The sequence below is a fragment of the Bos indicus x Bos taurus genome, chromosome 15, assembly GCF_003369695.1.
Source record: "Bos indicus x Bos taurus breed Angus x Brahman F1 hybrid chromosome 15, Bos_hybrid_MaternalHap_v2.0, whole genome shotgun sequence".
In the NCBI taxonomy this organism is placed as follows: Eukaryota; Metazoa; Chordata; class Mammalia; order Artiodactyla; family Bovidae; genus Bos; species Bos indicus x Bos taurus.
This window is the reverse complement of record NC_040090.1, coordinates 5383572-5408300: the sequence shown is the minus strand read 5'-3', so window position 1 is coordinate 5408300 and position 24729 is coordinate 5383572. Positions and strand designations below refer to the sequence as shown.

The following is a 24729-nucleotide window of genomic DNA, read 5'->3' as shown; positions in this document are numbered from 1 at the left end:
ATGGCTCTCTATTCTGCAATAATAAAAAAGTCTCTGAGAAAGACCTTTGAGAAATTGGATGTAAATCTAGATGTCATTCATGAGGTTTTTTTTTTTTTTTTTTTTTTTTTACTTTCTATAAGCTCTTCTCTGAGTGTTAGTTTCTTCATCCCAGGGAGCAGATTTAGAGAAATTTGACTCTTTACCTCTTGAGAAAAACCTAGAAGAGACACCAGTGTTAGAGAGACCAGGCCATAAGATATAGGACTGAGCATTTATGAGGGCTGAAAATAGTCACCTAGATACAAAGAACGATAACAATTTTTATGCTTCTCAAAAAAGCATGATTGGTTTCAGAGAATTTTATTTAATTCCAGAAACAGCGAGTACATCAATGACTAGTAATAAAAAATAATTATATTCCTGGATTTAGTTTATGCTATGATCAGTATTTTCTTGGACATGAATTAAGTATTATTGACCTGATTTTCTAGAAATTTATTCTTGCTTCCCCACAATGCTCATTACCTCTTTGTGGAGTGGCAGTTGTCAAAAGGTGAACCTCTTTTAACGAGTGGAAAAAAGAGCTAAAAGGAAGTGAAAACAAGAATTTATTGTATGATTCGCATCATTTTAGATTTTAAATGGCCCGTTAGTTACTAAAGTGGAAATAAGATGAGGGATAATAATGTTTCTAAAATGCATAGACTTTCCTCCTTGTTATATGTGTGTATGTGTATACAGGTTAATGTTTATAAGAATAGAATGGGAGCAATGAACTTTTTTTCCCCTCAGACCTAAGTAAACATGGCATGTGGTTCACATGGAGATGAGATGAATTTGTACATGTTTTTATTTTTACTGTGGTACCTACTCTATTTTAATAAAGAAAACATACTTTAAATTCATGTATACATTTTTCCAATGATTAAAAAGTAAATATTTCCTGTGAAGAAAAAGCAAAATAAAATAAACAGTTGCATTCTGGATATTAACAAGTTCAGATTCTTGTGATTCTGAGATCAAAATATTTCTAGCCATTGATTTCAGATTTTCATGAGTAGGCAGGCACAAAAATGTTACGTATTTTCTTCTATATTCTTTAAGTTAGGAACTGGAAACCTACCTGAGATGAGCAGGTCTTGGTTAGCTGAACAATAAGCAGATGGCCTCTTAATTTACCAGGTACATGGGGGCTTAAATCCCTGTGCTACTGCCCCTCTGTTTTGATCTTATGCAAACATTTCATTAATTATACTTCTGCTTCTGTATTTTCCCCTGAGAATTCAGAACAGGCTGCATTTTCATACTTCACTACTGTCATCAAATTGATCTATGGTAAAAAGAAAACTGCAAAATTTTTTGTATGATGTGCTTCACAGTTATGAAATGGTTTTGTCCTTCTTTAGTTAAAGAGTAAACCTACTGAAACTCAAAAAGATCCTCCCTCCATTATTTTCGTTTTGTTAGATTTGTTCATAGTGTTTGAGTCTCCTTCACATCTCATTTAAAGATATTACCACACTTGGTTCATGTTTCAGTATTTACTGAAATGTAATATGTACATTATAAAATTCACCCTTCTAATGTATACAGTTCTTTGTTTTTACTGTATTTTTAAGGTTCTTAGGTTATCACCAGTATTTACTTCCACAACATTTTCATTATTACAATAAGAAATCCATATTTATTAGCTGTCACTTTCCCTTCCTTCCTCCCTGAGCCCTGGTAACTACTAATTTACTTTCTGATTCTTTGTGCTTTCCAATTCTCAGCCTCCTTTTTTTTAAATTTTATTTTATTTTTTAACTTTACAATATTGTATTGGTTTTGCCATATATCAACATGAATCCACCACAGGTATACCCGTGTTCCCCATCCTGAACCCTCCTCCCTCCTCCCTCCCCGTACCATCCCTGCACGATACTGGATGCTTGGGACTGGTGCACTGGGATGACTCAGCCTCCTTTTAAACAGAAATATGCAACATGCTTTTTGTTTGTTTGTTTTTGTTGTTGTTATTCATCAGCCTTATTTTCTTCATTGAAACATATTCAAGGTTCCTCTATATTGCATATTTATCCTTCTTTGAATTTTTGCCACACTTCACCTGTTTTGACAAACAAAATTAGTGGAAATATTATAAGTCACTTCTGGGTCTTGTCTTGAAGAAGACAGTATGTGAAAGCCATGAATTACTATTACAACTAGCCATCTGATTAAGCAGTGTGGCACATTCTGAGATTACATGAACTGAAAGGGGAGAATTTGGGTTCATCTTTCTAGACATTTTCATCTAATGTCAATTATTAAAGTACTTGCAACCTAGCCAGTCTTTCCACTGAATATTTCATGCAACCTCAGTAAACACGGGAAAGAACAAAATAAGGAGTCAGTGGCCATTCTCTTAAGTTATTTAGTTTTGAAATACAGTTTATGTAGGAAGAGATAACTAGAACAGTGTGCAAAAATAAATCAGAGAAACACGCTTTTGAATATATATAAATGCATGTATATTCAAGGGTTTCTGACTGCCTAACAGAAGATGTGAGTTCAATCCCTGGGTTGGGAAGAGCCTCTGAAGTAGAAAATGGCAACCCACTCCAGTATTCTTGCATGGGAAATTTGGGCAGAGGAGCCTGGCAAGCTATCATCCATGGGGTCACAAAGAGTAAGACATGACTGAGCATACCTGGTCAGTGGTCCTTCTCAAGTTATCTAGTTTTGGCATGTAGTTTATGTAGCAAGAGATTAGTGGAAGAATGTGCAAAAATAAATCAGAGAAGCAAGCTTTTGAATATATATATATATATATATATATATATAAATGCATGTATATTCAAAGATTGAGGAAAAATGTTTGAAAACTATCTATCTATCTATATATCTGACAAAGAACTTGTAGCCAAAGTATATGAACAGTCCTCATAGACATTAAGACAACAAACAATCTAATAAAAATGAATAAATTTTTCAGGGAATGTTTAACAGGAGGATTCCTACGTGCTGTTTCTCATAAATCCTCTGTTCCTTAGTTTCTCTTGTCAGAAACCAGTGGAGTGGCAAGCTGCTCCCAGGACTGAGGTCGTGATATGAGACAGGCTTGAATCTCCTTCAGTAATCCTTCTTTACGACAAAACTGCTTAGTCTCGATCCTCTTTCTTGAGATATGGACTGTCTCCTGACATTGTGACCGTTATTAATCCCTTGTTCCCTTGGTAATGGTTGCTGTACATTTGGTTTTCTGATCTTTATCATTCTCAAAGAAATTTCTTGTACAACAGCCTATATATACTCACAGGAAGATCATTAAAGCACCTTTGCCCCATCAGAGCTTGGATCCCCGTATCTTTCTTTCTTTCTCTCTCTCTCTCCCCCTCCCTTTGGCTCTCTCTTTCACTTTCACGTCGACTCCAGACCACCAGGTTCCAGTCCACTAAAGGACCCCAACACAAATTAAGTCTCATCAAGAAGATGTACACAAAGAAACTCACTTCAGACCTAGAGACACATAAGAAACTCACTTCAGACCTAGAGACACATACAGACTGAAAATGAGGTGATATAAGAAGATACTCCACATACAAATGAAAATCAAAGGAAGCTGGAAAAACAATATTCATATCAGACAAAATAGACTTTAAATTAAAGAATGTTAAAAGAGACAAGGAAAGACACTACACAATGACCAAAGGATCAATCCATGAAGAAGACATAACAATTGTAAATATATATGCACTCAATACAGGAACACTTCAATATATAAGGCAAGTGCTAATATCTATAAAAGGAGAAATTAGCAGTAACACAACAATAGTGGGGAACTTTAACACTCAAATTACACCAACGGATGGATCACCCAGGCAGAAAATTAATAAGTAAACCAAGTCTTAAATGACACAACAGACCAGATAGATTTGATATTTGTAGGACATTCCATCTGAAAGAAGCAGAATAAACATTCATCTCAAGTAAACACAGAATATTTTCCACAATAGGTCATATCATGGATCACAAACCAAGACTTGGTAAATTTTTAAAAATTGAAATAATAACAAGCATCTGTTTCCAATGACAATATGAGAAATCCATTACAAGATAAAGCTGTAAAAAACACAAACTTATGGAGGCTAAACTATATGTGACTAAACAACCAGTATCACTGAAGAAAACAAAAAGGAAATCGAAAAATACTTAGAGACAAATGACAACAAAAACAAGACAATCCAAAACCCAGGGTGCTCAGCAAAAACGGTTCTAAGAAGGTAGCTTATTGCAATACAGTCTTACCTCAGGAAACAAGAAAAATCACAAATAAACAACCTTACATTACACTTCAAGCAACTAGAGAAAGAATAAACAAAACCTGAGGTTAATAGAAGGAACCAAAACATAAAGATCAGAGCATAAATAAATGAAAAACATAAAGAAAATAATAACAAAGGTCAGTGAAATTAAAAGCTGGTTCTTTTAGAATATAAAGTTGATAAACCTTCAGTCAGACTCATCAAGAGAAGCAAAGAGAAGACTCAATAAAATTAGAAATGAAAGATGAGAAGTAACAACTGACATTACAGATATTTTCCATCAGTCACTGGTGACGTGTAAGAGGGATGTGTTATGGAAAGAAGAAGGAAAGTTAGTGATGAGGACTGAAGTAGACAGCCTAGAATACATCAGAGTCTTTTGATATGCTGTTCCCTATTTTTGTGGAATTTCAAGAATTTTCATGGAATAGAAGAGTAACTCCATGCCATTGCCACAACTTGGATTTGAATTGTGAATTTCCTAAAAAACACTCAATTCTTCTTTAAGTTATCCAATTTCAGATGAGGAAGCCTATTGTAATCAAATGTTGTCTGCTTCAATACTATTTTTGACTTCCATTTAATTGGCTTAATTTTTTGTCATATCGTATTTATTAGATCCAATAAAATGGACAAATATGTAGGTCACATCAGTCTTTAGATGCTGTAATATACATCTTTTTTGGGTGTTAGTTCTAAAAGGTCTTGTAGGTCTTCATAGAACCATTCAACTTCAGCTTCTTCAGTGTTACTGATTGGGGCATAGACTTGGATTGCTGTTATATTGAATGGTTTGCCTTGGAAATGAACAGAGATCATTCTGTCGTTTTTGAGATTGCATCCAAGTACTGCATTTTGGACTCTTTTGTTGACTATGATGGCTACTCCATTTCTTCTGAGGGATTCCTGCCCACAGTAGTAGATATAATGGTCATCTGAGTTAAATTCACCCATTCCAGTCCATTTTAGGTCACTGATTCCTAGAATGTTGACATTCACTCTTGCCATCTCTTGTTTGACCACTTCCAATTTGCCTTGATTCGTGGACCTGACATTCCAGGTTCCTATGCAATATTGCTCTTTACAGCATCATACCTTGCTTCTATCACCAGTCACATCCATAGCTGGGTATTCTTTTTGCTTTGGCTCCATCCCTTCATTCTTTCTGGAGTTATTTCTCCACTGATCTCCAGTAGCATATTGGGCACCTACTGACCTGGGGAGTTTCTCTTTCAGTATCCTATCATTTTGCCTTTTCATACTGTTTGTGGGGTTCTCAAGGCAAGAATACTGAAGTGGTTGCCAATCACTTCTTCAGTGGACCACATTCTGTCAGATCTCTCCACCACGACCCACCCATCTTGGGTTGCCCCACGGGCATGGCTTAGTTTCATTGCGTTAGACAAGGCTGTGGTCCTAGTGTGATTAGATTGATTAGTTTTCTGTGAGTATGATTTGAGTGTGTCTGCCCTCTGATGCCCTCTTGCAACACCTACCATCTTACTTGGGTTTCTCTTACCTTGGGCATGGAGTATCTTTTCACGGCTACTCCAGGAAAGCACAGCCGCTGCTCCTTACCTTGGACAAGGGGTATCTCCTCACCACTGCCCTTCCTGACCTTCAAGGTGGGATAGCTCCTCTAGGCCCTCCTGCGCCCACACAGCCACGGCTCCTTGGACATGGGGTGGGTCCACCTGGCCGCCGCCCCTGGCCTTGGGTGTGGGGTTGCTCCTCTCAGCCGCTGCCTTTGGCCTTGGGCTTGGGGGCATGGAGTAGCTCCTCTTGGCCACTGTCCCGACCTCGGAATCTGGGTAACTCCTCTCATTGCTGCCCCTGACCTTGGACGTGGAGTAGCTTTTTATTATAGGGGACTGGAATGCAAAAGTAGGAACTCAAAAAACACCTGGAGTAACAGGCAAATTTGTCCTTGGAATACGGAATGAAGCAGGGCAAAGACTAATAGAGTTTTGCCAAGAAAATGCACTGGTCATAGCAAACACCCTCTTCCAACAACACAAGAGAAGACTCTATACAGGGACATCACCAGATGGTCAACACCGAAATCAGATTGATTATATTCTTTGCAGCCAAAGATGGAGAAGCTCTATACAGTCAGCAAAAACAAGACCAAGAGCTAACTGTAGCTCAGACCATGAACTCCTTATTGCCAAATTTAGACATAAATTGAAGAAAGTAGGGAAAACCACTAGACCATTCAGGTATGACCTAAATAAAATCCCTTATGATTATACAGTGGAAGTGAGAAATAGATTTAAGGGCCTAGATAGATACACTGCCTATGGAATGAGGTTCGTGACATTGTACAGGAGACAGGGATCAAGACCATCCGCATGGAAAAGAAATGCAAAAAAGCAAAACAGCTGTCTGGGGAGGCCTTACAAATAGCTGTGAAAAGAAGAGAAGCGAAAAGCAAAGGAGAAAAGGAAAGATATAAGCATCTGAATGCAGAGTTCCAAAGACTAGCAAGAAGAGATAAGAAAGCCTTCTTCAGGGATCAATGCAAAGATAGAGGAAAACAACAGAATGGGAAAGACTAGAGATCTCTTCAAGAAAATCAGAGATACCAAAGGAACATTTCATGCAAAGATGGGCTCGATAAAGGACAGAAATGATATGGACCTAACAGAAGTAGAAGATATTAAGAAGATATGGCAAGAATACACAGAAGAATTGTACAAAGAAGATCTTCACGACCCAGATAATCATGATGGTGTGATCACTGACCTAGAGCCAGACATCCTGGAATGTGAAGTCAAGTGGACCTTAGAAAGCATCACTATGAACAAAGCTAGTGGAGGTGATGGAATTCCAGTTGAACTATTTCAAATCCTGAAAGATGATGCTGTGAAAGTGCTGCACTAATATGCCAGCAAATTTGGAAAACAGCAGTGGCCACAGGACTGGAAAAGGTCAGTTTTCATTCCAATCCCAAAGAAAGGCAATGTCAAAGAATGCTCAAAGTACCGCACAATTGCACTCATCTCACACTCTAGTAAAGTACTGGTCAAAATTCTCCAAGCCAGGCTTCAGCAATACATGAACCATGAACTTCCTGATGTTCAAGCTGGTTTTAGAAAAGGCAGAGGAACCAGAGATCAAATTGCCAACATCCGCTGGATCACGGCAAAAGCAAGAGAGTTCCAGAAAAACATCTATTTCTGCTTTATTGACTATGCCAAAGCCTTTGACTGTGTGGATCCCAATAAACTGTGGAAAATTCTGAAAGAGATGGGAATACCAGACCACCTGATCTGCCTCTTGAGTAATCTGTATGCAGATCAGGAAGCAACAGTTAGAACTGGACATGGAGCAACAGACTGGTTCCAAATAGGAAAAGGAGTACGTCAAGGCTGTATATTGTCACCCTGCTTATTTAACTTTTATGCAGAGTACATCATGAGAAACGCTGGACTGGAAGAAGCACAAGCTGGAATCAAGATTGCCAGGAGAAATATCAATAACCTCAGACATGCAGATGACACCACCCTTATGGCAGAAAGTGAAGAGGAACTCAAAAGCCTTTTGACGAAAGTGAAAGTGGAGAGTGAAAAAGTTGGCTTAAACCTCAACATTCAGAAAACGAAGATCATGGCATCCGGTCCCACCACTTCATGGGAAATAGATGGGGAAACAGTGGAAACAGTGTCAGACTTTATTTTTCTGGGCTCCAAAATCACTGCAGATGGTGACTGCAGCCATGAAATTAAAAGACACTTACTCCTTGGAAGGAAAGTTATGACCAACCTAGATAGCATATTCAAAAGCAGAGACATTACTTTGCCAACAAAGTTTCATCTAGTCAAGGCTATGGTTTTTCCTGTGGTCATGTATGGATGTGAGAGTTGGACTGTGAAGAAGGCTGAGCGCTGAAGAATTGATGCTTTTAAACTGTGGTGTTGGAGAAGACTCTTGAGGGTGCCTTGAACTGCAAGGAGATCCAACCAGTCCATTCTGAAGGAGATGAGCCCTGGGTGTTCTTTGGAAGGAATGATGTTAAAGCTGAAACTCCAGTACTTTGGCCACCTCTTGCAAAGAGTTGACTCATTGGAAAAGACTCTGATGCTGGGAGGGATTGGGGGCAGGAGGAGAAGGGGACGACAGAGGACGATATGGCTGGATGGCACCACTGACTCGATGGACGTGAGTCTCAGTTAACTCCGGGAGTTGGTAATGGACAGGGAGGCATGGCGTGCTGCGATTCACGGGGTCACAAAGAGTCGGACACGACTGAGTGACTGAACTGAACTGAACTGAATATACATCTGACATTTAAATGGAGACAAATTAACTAGATTACATGTGTATTTACTGCACAATACCTGCCAATCCACTGATGCCCTGTTTGCCTTAGACTTTAATTTTCAGACAATATTTTCAGTTAGGCTGCCTTTTATGAGCAACAGTTTCAAAAGAATTTGGTGAACTGATAAAATATGGTAGAAATAGAAACCTATACATCTTTTATATAAAATAAAAGTTTTATAAGTTTATAGCTTTTTCCAAAATAAAAAGTTTTCCTAACATGCCATAATGTTTTTCAAATGCCCATAAATTTTTTTATCTCATGATGATTTTGTGGCTTGTTTATTACTAAACTGCTTAGTTCATTAATGTCTACTACTACTATCAGCTTAAATTCATTAGTATAAGTATATATTAGTATAATCTATAAGATGTGCTATAAAATATAAAAAACCTGAGTTCTGAAAGATCGCTCAGTAAATATTTGATTTACTTTATGACAAAACCTTTAAGACATTGCATAATGTTTTAGTGAGACTGAAATAATGTTTGAATGACAAATGAACCAAAAATTAACATAAGTAGAAAAGTCAAAAAGTTTTTCAAAAGCAGTAAGTTCCATATATAAACCCTGCCCACATACTAAGCATGATATCTGAGGAAACTTGCAATATTTCTTAACAGTGAAGCTGTTCTTAGTCACTCAGTCATGTCTGACTCTTTGCAACCCCATGGATTGTAGCTCACCAGGCTCTTCTCTCTACAGGGATTTTCCAGGCAAGAATACTGGAGTGGGTTGCCATTTCCTCTTTCATTCTTAACAGTGGAGTTTAATACAAATAATTATTCACTTAGGAACTTGATAAAATTGTTTCTCATGTGTCATGCCATAAAATTTTAATTAAAAAATTACTATATGTGTGTGGTTGTAGCCACATATGCATAGTACAAATATTTAAAAATATAGTTTAGCTTTCAATTTTACTAAGGCCTCTTTTACATACTTGTTCCATAGGCTAAATATCAGAGGGCTTAGCAGGGGAATCACAAGAGTGGAAAACAAAGAGGTCATTTTGTCTTCATCTAGAGAGTAGGATGAACTTGGCCTGAAACACATAAAAAGTAGCATTCCCTGGAAGATTGACACTGCAGTTAAGTGGAAGGTGCAGGTGGTAAAAGCTTTGACTCTCCCTTCAGCAGAGTGGATCTTCAAGACTGAAAGGATGATATAAAAATAAGAGCAAGGACCCCTGAAAGAGTACTAAGTTCAATAAAACCCAAAGCATGACCATCATTAACTCATTGACCTGTATATCTGAGCAGGACGGGGGAAAAAAAAAAAAAAAAACAGAGGTAAATCACAGAAAAAAATCGTCAATCACATTTGACCCACAGAAACAAAAATGGAATGCTAATGGCATGTGTATCTGAGAAACTGGTATTCCCACCAGGAAAACCCCAGGCATGAGCAGGGAGCACACCCTGCTGGACATGCTGACTGCATAGAGCAAGGGGCTGCTTGACAACCTTGTACTGGTCATAGGCCATCACTGCCAGCAGGAGACACTCAGAATCGGCAAAGATACAGAAGACCAAGAATTGCAGAGCACAACCATGGGAAGACATCGACTTGTTCTTGGCAAATAGGGAGAAATATCAATAACCTCAGATATGCAGATAACACCACCCTTATGGCAGAAAGCGGAGAAGAACTAAAGAGCCTCTTGATGAAAGTGAAAGAGGAGAGTAAAAAACTTGGCTTAAAATTCAACATTCAAAAAACTAAGATCATGGCATTCTATCCCAACACTTTATAGCAAATAGATGGGGAAAGAATGGAAATGGTGACAGAGTTTATTTTCTTGGGCTCCAAAATCACTGTGGACAGTGACTGCAGTCATGAAATTAAAAGATACTTGCTCCTTGGAAGAAAAGCTATGACCAACCTAGACACCACATTAAAAAGCAGAGACATTACTTTGTCAACAAAGGTCCATCTAGTCAAAGTTATGGTTTTTCCAGTAGTCATGTATGGATATGAGAGTTGGACAAAAAGAAAGCTGAGCACCAAAGAATTGATACTTTTGAACTGTGGTGTTGGAGAAGATTCTTGAGAGTTCCTTGGACAGCAAGGAGATCCAACCAGTCAATCTTAAAGGAAATCAGTCCTGAATATTCATTGAAAGAAATGATGCTGAAGTGAAGCTCCAATACTTTGGCCACCTGATGCGAAGAACTGACTCATTGGAAAAGACTCTGTTGCTGGGATAGATTAAAGGCAGGAGGGGAAGGGGACAATAGAGGATGAGATGGTTGGATGACATTACCAACTCGATGGACATGAGTTTGAGCAAGCTTTGGGAGTTGGTGATGGACAGGGAAGCCTGGTGTGCTGCAGTCCATGGAGTCCGAAAGGGTCAGATGCGTTTGAACAACTGAACCGAACTGAATTTTGAAATAGTGTTTATGTAGCAAAAGATTTGGAGAAGGCAATGGCAATCGACTCCAGTACTCCAGTACTCTTGAAAATCCCACAGCGGAAGAGCCTGGTAGGCTACAGTCCATGGGGTTGCTAAGAGTCGAACACGACTGAGCGACTTCCCTTTCACTTTTCACTTTTATACATTGGAGAAGGAAATGGCAACCCACTCCAGTGTTCTTGCCTGGAGAATCCCAGGGACGGGGGATCCTGGTGGGCAGCCGTCTACGATGTCGCATAGAGTCGGACACAACTGAAGCGACTTAGCAGCAGCAGCAGCAGCAGCAGCATAAGATTGGCCTTCCCTGGTAACACAGATGGTAAAGAATTCTCCTGCAGTAAGGGAGAACTGGGTTCGATCTCTGGGTCTGGAAGATCCTCTGTAGAAGGGAATGGCAACCCATTCCAGTATACTGGCCTGTGAAATCCCATGGATAGAGGAGCTTGGGGGGCTACAGTTATGGGTCACAAAGATTCAGACATGACTGAGCAACTTTCACTCACTCACAGAAAAAAAATAAATATAATCAGAGAGAAATATTTCCATAAAATAGAAAGTATTTAAAACCATTTATCCATATATATGACAAAGAACTTGGATCTACAATATACTAAAAGCTTTCTTCATTGGGGCGTGGAAACTTAAACAAAAAATGACCCCCACAAAAAAATAAAAATTAACAGAAACTGTGAAAAAAAAGAAGATACATAAGTAACAAGTTAATGCATGAGAGTTTGCTCAGCACCATTAGTTATTAAGGTAATGAGGATAAAGCCACAACACAAAAACATAACACAAGTGTCAAATGGACTGAAATTAATATACTGAGCAGAACAAATTCCTTAATTGATTGGAAATCTCATTTGGGAACTAACAGTGACTGGCTTTCTTATCAGTTTGGGTGTTTTTCTTTGTTCTTTTTGTTTGTTTTTCTACTTTTATTTTCTACAAATCAGGGAAACCATTTAGCTTAAATCCATGTAATTATTTCATATTTAATTTTGGAAATGAGATTCTTAATGGCAACTTTTGACGCCTTTTTATATGTCATTGTTTTTCTCCATCCTGAGGATGTCAACACTGAAACACCAATTGTACTCCTGTGGAGCTACTGGTGAGGCAAAGTTCAAACCAAAACTAATTGCTAATGTTTTCCCAGTAAAATCAAGAACTTGATGCATTTATGTTTCAGAAGAATTTTACTATCATTCCACTTCTCTGTTTCACATTAGGTATATGTAGAATTGTTCTTGGTCACCTAATTATGGTGGTTGGTCGCTCAGTTGTGTCTGACTCTTTGCTACCCTGTGGACTCTATTTGCCAGGCTCATCTATCCATGGGATTCTCCAGGCAAGAATACGCTAGCGGGTTGCCATTCCCTGCTCCAGGGGATCTTCCTGACTCAGGGATCAAACCAGGGTCTCCTGTATTACAGGAAAATTCTTTACTGTCTGAATCACCAAGGAAGCTCTAATTATACTCCAATCCAAATTAATTTTCCCTCAGGAATCCCTGTCTTCTGGGGTGCAACTATTTGTTGCAACAACTATTTTGTTCAGCCAGTACCCAGCTTTAGCTTTTTAACAGGGCTGCTCCTCAAACAGGGCTGCTCTTCAAACCTGCTCCCAGGTGCTGTGAAAATGAGGGGAGAGCTAGTGGGTGGATAAAGACAGTGTTGTTCTACAAGCAAGGTGGCACTTTTAGTAACATAAAGATTAATAATATACTGAGATACTCTAGAAAGTATGCACTACATCCATTATATAAACATATAATAAACCCTCTACAAGAAACTTTTAGAATTAAAAATTAAAATTAATAGTTTCCTACAATCTCATAGTAAAACTACGGTGTTTATGGAATGCCATTTTAGATTATAATATACACATAGAAAATTTGCATCTAAATCAGTACTATTTATGGAATTCCATTTAATGGGCTTAAATTCCCTTCTCTTTATATTATTCCCCCTAGATCCAATAAAATGAGCCAATATTTTCAATGCAGTCTTTAATTGCTGAAATAAATATATATCATAAGCGTGAAAGATGATTAATTAATGTGTTCATTAACTCAATTAATGGCAATCCATCGACTCCCTGTTTTGCTTGACTTTATTTATTTATTTATTGGGGGTATGTTTCATTTTATTTCTTTTTTTTATTTTATTTTTTAACTTTACAATATTGTATTGGTTTTGCCATATATCAACATGAATCCTCCATAGGTAAACACGTGTTCCCCATCCTGAACTTTAATACATTCCAGTCAATGTTTTCTGCCATATTTCTCCCTGTAAGTAACAATTCAAAAGACATTTGGCTGAACTGATAAAATATACCAGGAGTAGAAAATTTCAACCTTTTATATTATGCAATTATTGTAAGGTGTTTCCACTGTGAGAACTCTTTCTAACATGCTATCAGTTCAGTTCAGTTCAGTCACTCAGCCGTGTCTGACTCTTTGCGACCCCAAGAATTGCAGCACGCCAGGCCTCCCTGTTCATCACCAACTCCTGGAGTTCACTCAGACTCACGTCCATCGAGTCAGTGATGCCATCCAGCCATCTCATCCTCTGTTGTCCCCTTTTCCTCCTGCCTGCAATCCCTCCAAGCATCAGGATCTTTTCCAATGAGTCAACTCTTTGCATAAGGTGGCCAAACTACTGGAGTTTCAGCTTTAGCATCATTCCTTCCAAAGAAATCCCAGGGCTGGTTTCTTTCAGAATGGACTGGTTGGATCCCTTTGCAGTCCAAGGGACTCTCAAAAGTCTTATCCAGCACCACAGTTTAAAAGCATCAGTTCTCTGGCGCTCAGGTTTCTTCACAGTCCAACTCTCACATCCATACATGACCACTGGAAAAGCCATAGCCTTGACTAGACGGACTTTTATTGGCAAAGTAATGTCTCTGCTCTTCAATATGCTGTCTAGGTTGGTCATAACTTTCCTTCCAAGGAGTAAATGTCTTTTAATTTCATGGCTGCAGTCACCATCTGCAGTGATTTTGGAGCCCCCAAAAATAAAGTCTGACACTGTTTCACAAATACCATTCTGAATAACAAAGGAATTTTGTAGGCATTATATTTCCATTCTGAAATATTTTCACACAAGGGCATTTTACAATGACGTCTAGAAAATTTAAGACAATCAGAGGTCTTTTAACCTTACACTTTTAATGGATAAATAAGAGTGTTCTTCAATACTTTATGGTATTTCAAATATATGTTTGTATCCTCACTTTCTGTGCTTTAGCCTTTAGGAAATCAGATTCAATGTATTTGAAGCATCAAATATCAAGAACTTATAATTTATTACATCTAGAGCAATTAATAAATATGTATGTCTTTATAAAAGTCTGTTAACTTTTGTCCACAACCATTTCTGCATCTTACCAAAACTGTTGTTATATGCATACAATAGTTATAGTCTATTGTGATATATAGGGCTTCCCTGGGGACTCAGCTGGTAAAGAATCCACCTGCATATTGTGATAAATATATATATATATGGCACTTACCAAACTCTCAGTTAATTTTGTGTTTCTGAGACATAAGTAATAGCCAAAAAAGGTTGTCTAGTATATTTTTTAAATTTTTATTTATTATTATTATTTACTTTACAATATTGTATTGGTTTTGCCTATATTTGCTTATTTGATGCTTCAGGCAACTGTCAGTGCTTTGGTTAACAAGGATGGAATGCTTTGTTCTTTACCAAAGAATAAGCACAAACAGTGTGATATAAAACAATGCTTTAGGTAAGTGGGTGTTTGTGAACCACAAAGAGACAAAAAAGGGGCACTAAGGGCTGAGAATGAGAGAGAAGGAAGGAAAATCATCTTGGAAGAAGTGCAGAAGAATTGATAGTTGATAACAAAACCATGATATTATATTTTAACAAATCTCTTTCTATATTTTCCATAGGGCTTTATAATCTAATCTTTAGACTTCTTTCCTTCTCATTTTTTAATATACCTATTTCAAATGTAATTGATATATATAGTTACATATATATATATATATATATAGTTATAAGGTATATAATGTGATGAAGTGATATACGTATACTTTGTGAAATGATTATCACAATAAGGTAAATTAATACATGCATAATCAAATCTGTATGCAGGTCAGGAAGCAACAGTTAGAATTGGACATGAAACAACAGACTGGTTCCAAATAGGAAAAGGAGTACCTCAAGGCTGTATATTGTCACCCTGCTTATTTAACTTATATGCACAGTACATCATGAGAAACGCTGGACTGGAAGAAACACAAGCTGGAATAAAGATTGCCAGGAGACATATCAGTAATCTCAGATATGAAGATGACACCACCCTTATGGCAGAAAGTGAAGAGGAACTCAAAAGCCTCTTGATGAAAGTGAAAGTGGAGAGTGAAAAAGTTGGCTTAAACCTCAACATTCAGAAAACGAAGATCATGGCATCCGGTCCCATCACTTCATGGGAAATAGATAGGGAAACAGTGGAAACAGTGACAGACTTTATTTTTTGGGGCTCCAAAATCACTGCAGATGGTGACTGCAGCCATGAAATTAAAAGACACTTACTCCTTGGAAGGAAACTTATGACCAACCTAGATAGCATATTGAAAAGCAGAGACATTATTTTGCCAACAAAGGTCTGTCTAGTCAAGGCTATGGTTTTTCCTGTGGTCATGTATAGATGTGAGAGTTGGACTGTGAAGAAGGCTGAGCACTGAAGAATTGATGCTTTTGAACTGTCATGTTGGAGAAGACTCTCAAGAGTCCCCTGGACTGCAAGGAGATCCAACCAGTCCATTCTGAAGGAGATCAGCCCTGGGATTTCTTTGGAGGGAATGATGCTGAAGCTGAAACTCCAGTACTTTGGCCACCTCATGCGAAGAATTGACTCTTTGGAAAAGACTCTGATGCTGGGAGGGATTGGGGGCAGGAGGAGAAGGGAACAACAGAGGATGAGATGGCTGGATGGCATCACTGATTCGATGGACGTGAGTCTCAGTGAACTCTGGGAGTTGGTGATGGACAGGGAGGCCTGGCGTGCTGCGATTCATGGGGTCACAAAGAGTCAGACATGACTGAGCAACTGATCTGATCTGATCTGATGATGAGGACAGTTAAAATCTACTCTTTCAGCAAATTTCAAGCTTATAATACAGTATTGTTAACTGGAGTCATCATGTAGATTAAATCCCCTAAACTTGTTCAATAAATAATAGAAAATTTTTGCACTTTGACCAATATCATCCTTTTCTCCTGTCTTTCAGCCCCTAGCAACAACCAATCTACTCTCTACATCTATGAAATTTATTTATTTACTTAGGCTGCACCACAAGGCTTGCAAGGATCTTAGTTCCCTGACCAGGAGTCACACCTGGGCCTGGTCACTGAAAGCACCAAGTCCTATTCATTGGACTTCTAGGGAATTCCTGAGATTTACCTTTTAGATTCTATCTCTATGTGAGATCATGCAGTACTTATCTTCCTCTGTATGGATTATTTTACTTAGTATGTTGCCTTCACGGTTCTTCCATGTTATAGCACATATGACTTCTTCCAACAAACATGGGCTTGTATATTTCACAACCTGAATAACTGTCAAATCCTCTATCTACGATCCTTTCATCTCTCAAATTGAGTCTTATTTAGATTTGGCTGAATATCTCTATTCAAAGATGATTTTATTTTGGACTAGACTTAGATATTTTTGCTTTGAAATTATAGCCCTGTATGTATTATTTCATGATGAATTTGAGGTTATAATGAGTTACTTGACCATTTAGTTAATATGTTATTTGTTTTAGCTTATATTTAGTAGTATTTAAACTGCAAGATTGGAGAAGGCAATGGCAACCCACTCCAGTACTCTTGCCTGGAAAATCCCATGGACGGAGGAGCCTGGTGGTCTCCCTGCAGTCCATGGGGTCACTACGAGTTGGGCACAACTGAGCAATTTCACTTTTACTTTTCACTTTCATGCATTGGGGAAGGAAATGGCAATCCACTCCAGTGTTCTTGCTTAGAGAATCCCAAGGACGGAGGAGCCTGGTAGGCTGCAGTTCATGGGGTTGCACAGAGTCAGACACGACTGAAGCGACTTAGCAGCAGCAGCAGCAAACTGCAAGATGTGCTATAATAAACCAATACAATATTGTAAAGTAGTTAGCCTCCAATTAAAATAAATAAATTCATATTAAAAAAAAGAATCTACATGCTCAAAGATCACTGAATAAATGCACAATAAGTCTCAGAATAATTGAAACAATGTTTGAATAAAAACTAAACAAAAATTAGCATAATGGAAAAGTCAGAAATTTTTTTTTTTCATTTAAACTAAATGCCATGTAGAAATTCTGGAAAGATAATTAAATATGACATGTGAGAGGAACAATAATAGATTTAAGATTGAGATTTAGTGTAATACTACTTTAAGAAAGTGAAAAATTATGTTTGTCATGTATTCTACCATATAATTTTAATAAATAATCTGTCACTATATGCATGTTTATTCACATACGCCTAACATAAATATTTAAGGCAATTTATTTTTCAATTTTTGTAGGGCCCCTTTCACAGCCCTGTTTTGTATACTGTAAATCAGAGGGTTTAACATGGGAATCACAAGGGTGTAAAACAGCGAGGTCATTTTGTCTTGATCTAGAGAGTAGGAAGAACTTGGTCGGAAATTCATGAAGAGCAGAGTTCCCTGGAAAATTGCCACAGCAGTTAGGTGGGAGGTGCAGGTAGAGAAAGTTTGAATCTCCCGTCAGTGGAGTGGATCTTCAAGACTGATAAGATAATATAACAATAAGAGACAAGGACTCCTGAAATGGTACTCAGTTCAATGAAGCCAAAAATCATGAATATCACTAACTCATTGACCTGTATGTCTGAGCAAGATATCAACAGGAAAGGAGGAACATCACAAAAAAGTGGTTAATCACATTTGACCCACAGAAGCATAAGCGGAATGCTAATGTCGTGTGTATCAAAGCATCTCTTGAGCTACCCTGTAGCTCAGCTGGTAAAGAATAAACCTGTGATATAGGAGACCCCAGTTCAATTCCTGTTCCAAGAAGATTCCCTGGAGAATGGGTAGGCTACCCACTCCAATATTCTTGCACTTCCCTGGTGGCTCAGATGGTAAAGAATCTGCTTGCAATGTGGGAGACCTGGGTTTGATCCCTGGGTTGGGAATAAGCTCTTGGAGAAGGAAATAGCTACCCACCCCAGTATTCTAGCCTGGAGAATTCCATGGACTGTATAGTTCATGGGGTCACAAAGAGTCAGACATGACTGAGTGACTCACTTTCAATTGTTTCTGAAATATATAGACTCATCTCCATTGTGTTTGCATGCATTTATATGTGTGTCACATGTTTGCATGTGTGTGTGTCTTGGATAATATGTGAAAATTGGAATGTGAGTGATGTGTATATTTTTTAGACCTAAAGAATATGACATATTGTTCACATGAAGTTCAGTTTTTCACAGGTTGTTATTTGTAAGATGGAACCTCAACTACTTCTGAAATAAAGCAACAAGAACCTTCAAACTAATGTTTATACTTGGTTGTTGTTGTTGTTTAGTCACTAAGTCATGTTTGGGACTTTAGCGACCCCCTGGACTGTAGCCCACCAGGCTCCTCTGTCCATGGGATGCTGTATGGTTCAGTGTCATCTGACCATGGTCAACATGAAGAGTAACAGAATACAGCCCAGTTATTTAACCTGTGCCATTTTGAAATAGTGTTTATATAGCAAACGAAAGCTGAAGCAGTATGAATAGAATATAAGCAGGGGGGAAATGTTTTGTTGGTTATTAATTATTCCTGTTACATAATTTTATGTGATGTGTATATATTTTGTATTATTATGTAATGCTATGTATTATTATGTAATATAGATAGATGTTAGATTTATAGATGAAGTGAATAAAATATTTGCAAAATATTGTTGCAACAAAGAATTTGTAGCTAGACTATACAAAAATGTTTATAAATAATAAAAACACAACCCAATTAAAAATAGGGACATGATTTGAACAGATACCTCACCAATAGATATATAAATGGCAATTAAATAATGACATAATAAATAATGATGATTAAAATAATAATAAACAGCAAAAATATAAGTTATAGAAATATATTTTGCAATTATATGTGTCCTTTTATGTCCAGACTTCAAGCGAATGTTCTCTGTGATGCTTCCCAATGTCACATCAGTTGACCGGCCATTGAAGACACAGGTTATACACTCAGTAGCTCATTGCGTTTCTGAGATATCAGAGAAGGATGTTCCATACTTTCAGTAATACTTACACACATAAACATTAAAGATATGGAGGAAAACAAATACTTGGCTTGTAATTAACCTTTAGTGTGCAAGATGCCACTTAGAAAAAGTTTTCAAATTAATTTGAATTAGATTGGGTATAGAAGGTTCTTGACTTGTTATTGGACAACACTTAAGAAAAGGTATTTGATTTTGTATTATTGCTTTCCTAGCATCCCTGCCTCACACCATCTTGTTGCACTATATGTATTTTAATCGATTAAAGAAATATGTGTATTTAAGATCTATCAAGTGGTTAAAATGATTCAAGCATGAGTCTCAGCATTTAGTCCAACATGCAACAGTCACTGATGTAGGTACTATACTCTCCTCATTTTACAGGTCAGGCAATTGAGACAGAAAAATTAAGTAACTTGATCAAAGTGCAATTAACTAGTTGGGTACAAGAGCTAGCACAGAAACCAAAGGAATCTGGCTTCCTCCCTAATCTAGTAATTTTGTAAATGAAATCTTATTAATGAGATATTCTACCCATGAAAACACACAGAGACACAGTGTCTGAGGTTCTTTCTACATCTTTTAAGACAACCTAATACAATCTGCTCTAGAATTAACTCCCAGCTCCTAATGGCTGGGAGTGAGAGACTTTATTTTCTTGAGGCTCCAAAATCACTGCAGATGGTGACTGCAGCCATGAAATTAAAAGACGCTTGCTCCGCAAAACTAATACAATTATGTAAAGTTTAAAAATGAAATAAAATTAAAAAAAATAAAAAGCAGAGACATTACTTTGTCAACAAAGGTCTGTCTAGTCAAAGCTGTGGTTTTTCCAGCAGTCATGTGTGGATGTGAGAGTTGGACTATAAAGAAAGCTGAGCACCAAAGAATTGATGCTTGAACTGTCATGTTGAAGAAGACTCTTGAGAGTCCTTTGGCCTGCAAGAATATCAAACCAGTCAATAAAAAAGGAATATTCATTGGAAGGACTGATGCTGAAGCTGAAGCGCCAATATTTTGGTCACCTGACATGAAGAACTGACATTGGAAAAGACTCTGCAGCTGGGAAAGATTGAAGGCGGGAGGAGAAGGAGATGACAGAGGATGACATGGTTGGATGGTATCACCAACTTGATGGACATGGGTTTGAACAAGCTCCGGGAGTTGGTGATGGACAGGGAAGCCTGGTGTGCTGCAGCCCATGGGGTTGCAAAGAGTCAGACATGACTGAGTGACTGAACTGAACTGAATAGTTGGAAAACGATTCAACTATTACTTTGCAGCAATTTTGAAATTTTTAAATGTTTCCTTTATCTTGGGGCTATGAAATGTGTTTGGCTCTTGAAAACAAGTGTTTGATAAAATGCTTGTGTGAGAAATTGTGTATACGCTGGCAAGGTTGTTGCAGGCTCTTAGCTACAATTTGTCCCAGGCATTGAAAGGGTAAGGAATCTGCTTGTCAATGCAGGATAAGCAAGAGATACAGCTTCCATCCCTGTGTGGGGAAGATTCCCTGGAGGAGGAAAAGGCAACCCACTCCAGTATTCTTGTTGGGATAATTCCAAGGACAAAAGAGCCTGGCGGGCTATAGTCCATGGGGTCACAAAGAACTGGACACGACTGAGCATACATCCAAATAGAGTTTGTAATCAGGGATTTAGATGAATCCTGGAGCCTTATATCTCAGGAGGAAGTTATCTTTGGTTTTAAGACTTTTTTAGCAGCGTCTTTTACGTCTTTGTTTCTCAAACTATAAATCAAGGGATTCAGCACTGGAATGATGATGGTGTAGAACACTGAGATGATTTTATCAGTGTTGGGAGAATACAGGTAGCTGGGTCGTGAGTAAACAAAGAGCAGAGTTCCCTGGTAGATGGCCACGGATGTCAGGTGAGAAGCACATGTAGAGAAGGTCTTCTTCCTCCCACTGGAAGAACGGATCTTTAAGACTGAGAGGAGAATGTAAAAGTAGGAGATGATGATGACAATGAAGCAGATAATTTCCACTGAGCTGCCGTATGTGGAGAGAAGCCACTCATTAAGTGATGTGTCTGTGCACGATAACTTAAGCAAGGGAGGGAGGTCACAGAAAAAATGATTAATGACATTTTTATCACAGTATTTCAGAATAAATGCAAAGGATGTGTGCACCAGGGAACTCATATTGCCTCCAAAGTATGACAAGACGATCAGCCATATGCAGATGCCCCGAGACATCACAGCTGTGTACAGTAAAGGGTTACAGATGGCGACATAGCGGTCATATGCCATGGCAGCCAAGATAAAGGATTCAGTATCTGCGAAAGTACAGAAGAAATAGAACTGCAGGGCACAGCCATGATAGGAAATGGACTTGTTCTGAGAGAGGAAGTTGACAAGCATTTTGGGAACGATGACTGAAGAATAGCAAAGGTCTACAAAGGATAGGTTACTAAGGAAAAAATACATGGGGGTTTGAAGGTGCAGATCAACTCTGATTAACATCATCAACCCGATGTTCCCCATTAAAATCAGAGAGTACAAAGTCAGAAACAGGAGAAACAGGACAATCTGCAGTTCAGGGCGAGTTGGAAACCCTAATAGAATAAACTCAGTCACCAAGGTACAGTTTCCATCTAAAAAGTCCATATTCTGTGCTGTTTTCTTCTTATGAGAATTCTAACATCCTAAGATCCTATGTTGATGGAAAGAGAAAAAAAAAATAGATATAATTATAAGGTTATTTTATTGTTTCAACAAACAAGCAATCAAGTCAAGAGTCCCAGACCAAATCTCCTTCCAAATATAAATTCTGAGAAACATATTTCAGAATTTAGTAGCTTTATCCCATGTTTGATAGTTTTATTTTATTTGTTTAATAGCTAGTTCCACTGGAAGACATGTGCAGATAAATCTCATATTTCTTACTTTTTTTAATTCTCAAGTATAGTACTATAGCTAGTACAGAGGATTAAACGAATAATGAAGTAATAAATGAAATGATGCTAAGAGGAAAAATATATCTATTATTAAAAATATGTTAACTTGAGTACATGTTGTAACAATAACTCTGGAACAATGTACTCCTTCTGCCCAGTATTTGATAGTAGTGTGTTGTACTCTTGACTGTAAATAGGGTGGTGCAATGAGCTATACTTCATCTATTTAAAGAATAATAATGAAAGCAAAAGTGATATTAGTGAAATGAAAGCAAATGTCAGTAAACATCAGCTAACAGCCTGTTTTAGACAGGGATGAGTTTAAGGCAATTCCTTAAATCCTGTCAAGATACTAAGTCAAGGAGATTAAAATAATTAACTGCTTTTCTCTTTGGCATTCTTTATCATTCTTGGCTTCTAGTAAGCACAGCATAAATATTAGATGATTGAGTGAAGTGGGCAAAAAATTAGTAAGTTAACTTCTCATCTTTAAAAATCACTCTATATAGCCTCCTTACTAATTATATTTGTGAGCAAACACAAATAGCTGCCTTTAATTTTTATCCTAGTATAATTCAGGATGTTGAGTCTAAGAATTTTGTCAATTTCTGTTTCTATAATCTCAGAATTTTTCTGGAAGCAAGGAGAATTTGAACTTGACTTTGAAATATAAGATGTTTTATTGTAACCTTGAAGGATGACTTGGAAATCTATAAAACAAGCAAGTGAAACTTCCATTGAGCTTTGTTACTACTGCCACAGTCTGCTCGAACAAATGGTTGGGGTCATTCTCTCACTTATATAAAGTTATTGAGACCGCTACAGGGCTAAGAACTTCATTGTTGTAATATCATCTAATCACTAAAAGTGTGCTATAAGATAGGCACAGAAAAATCTAAGAGAATTAGAAGGGTTAGGATGCTGTCTTATGTTATTACCTCAAAGAGTGTGAATGAGATGCAGTACCTTGTTAGGACAGTAGTTAATTTATTCTTATTTTGCCTGTTTTCAAAGTAATCAGAGTGTTCAGAAATGATAAGACCTACATTTAGAGTTAATAAGCATTTGGTTAGAATCTCATATTAGCCACATGGACTGTATGACCTTGCACAATTATGTGTGTGTATATATATACATACACACACATTATGTGTGTGTATATATATCTATCTGTATATATATATATATATATATAGAGAGAGAGAGAGAGAGAGAGAGAGAGAGAGAGAGAATCTGCTATACTTAATACATATATTATATGTATATTATTATATATAACATTATATATATTTAAAATGTTACTATAATAATGACAATAATATTTCACATGGTTTCTCTGCCAGGTTAAATTAGGAAAACTATCTATACTTTCTTGCTGTCTCACTTTAGATAAACTGGCACATAATAGGTAAAGAGTGAAGATTAGTTTCAATTACTCCACTGCTCTCAGCTCAGCAGTAAAGAATCCATTTGCCAACGCAGGAGATGTGGGTTCAATCCCTGATCTGGGAAGATTTCTAGAGAAGGAAATGGGAACCCACTCCAGTATCCTTGCCTAGAGAACCTCATGGACAGAGAGGCCTGATGGGCTACAGTCCATGGGGTCACAAAGAGTTGGACACGGCTTAACGACTAAACAACAACAGAAATAACCCCACTGCTCTCGCTTATCCCTAGCTAATAATTAGAAATATGTCACTAGATTTTTTAAAATAATAGTTATCATTTATATAATGATTGTGATGTAAAATACAATATTCTAAACACTTTACATATAATTTATTTAATTGTCACACAGAAATATACTAACAAAATTTCACAGTTAGTTGCTATCACTGTTATCTTTCTCTTACAGTTGAGGGAGCTAAAGCACAGAGAGCTGGAGAGCTAAGACGTGATGAAAATAGTATTGGAGCCCAGGTTCCCACCTCCAAAACTTCAAGACAGATTGAGTGTAAGATTCAAGACAGATTGGTAAGCTAGATTCTCATTATTGATTCCGTATGTTGCATGGGAATATTGAAGCTTAATGTTCCAAGTCACTCTGCAAGTAGTTGGCAGGTATAATTCAAATTCAGGTATGTGTGAAGTCAAATCTCATGAGGATAACCATGAAGGTGGTTAGAGAATTAATAGTGTGGCCTCCATGAGACAGGCTGTGGTGCGGACTTGCTGAAGGCAGGGCAGAATGACTCAGTTATTTACTAAAAACAGACCATTACTCTCGGGGACTCACAGCGAGCATCCTTCCAATAGATTAAGAAGGGTTTCCCTGTGGCTCAACCCTTAAAAAATCTGCCAACAATGCAGGAGAATGCCTACAACTCAGGAGACCTGGGCTTGATCCTTGGTCGGGAAGATTCCTTGGCTATAGAAATGGCAACCCATTCTAGTATTCTTACCTGGGAAATCCGATGGACAGAGGAGCCTGGCGGAGCTAAAGTCCATGAGGTTGCAAAGAGTCGACAGGACTTAGTAACTAAATC

General features: G+C 37.7%; 1 protein-coding gene and 1 pseudogene across 1 annotated transcript; both read right to left on the bottom strand.

The window, feature by feature from the left end:
- Positions 1-9504: 9504 nt before the first annotated feature.
- On the bottom strand, positions 9505-14147 carry LOC113906053 (annotated as a pseudogene).
- Positions 14148-21008: 6861 nt separating this feature from the next.
- LOC113904689 (olfactory receptor 5I1) lies at positions 21009-21953 on the bottom strand. Its single transcript, XM_027561797.1, has one exon. The coding sequence runs from the start codon at positions 21951-21953 to the stop codon at positions 21009-21011; it is 945 nt and encodes a 314-aa protein (XP_027417598.1).
- Between the last annotated feature and the right edge of the window lie 2776 nt (positions 21954-24729).

Excerpts from the sequence above, each read along its gene's own strand:
- LOC113904689 (XM_027561797.1), bottom strand. The coding sequence starts at position 21,953 with ATGGACTTTTTAGATGGAAACTGTACCTTGGTGACTGAGTTTATTCTA.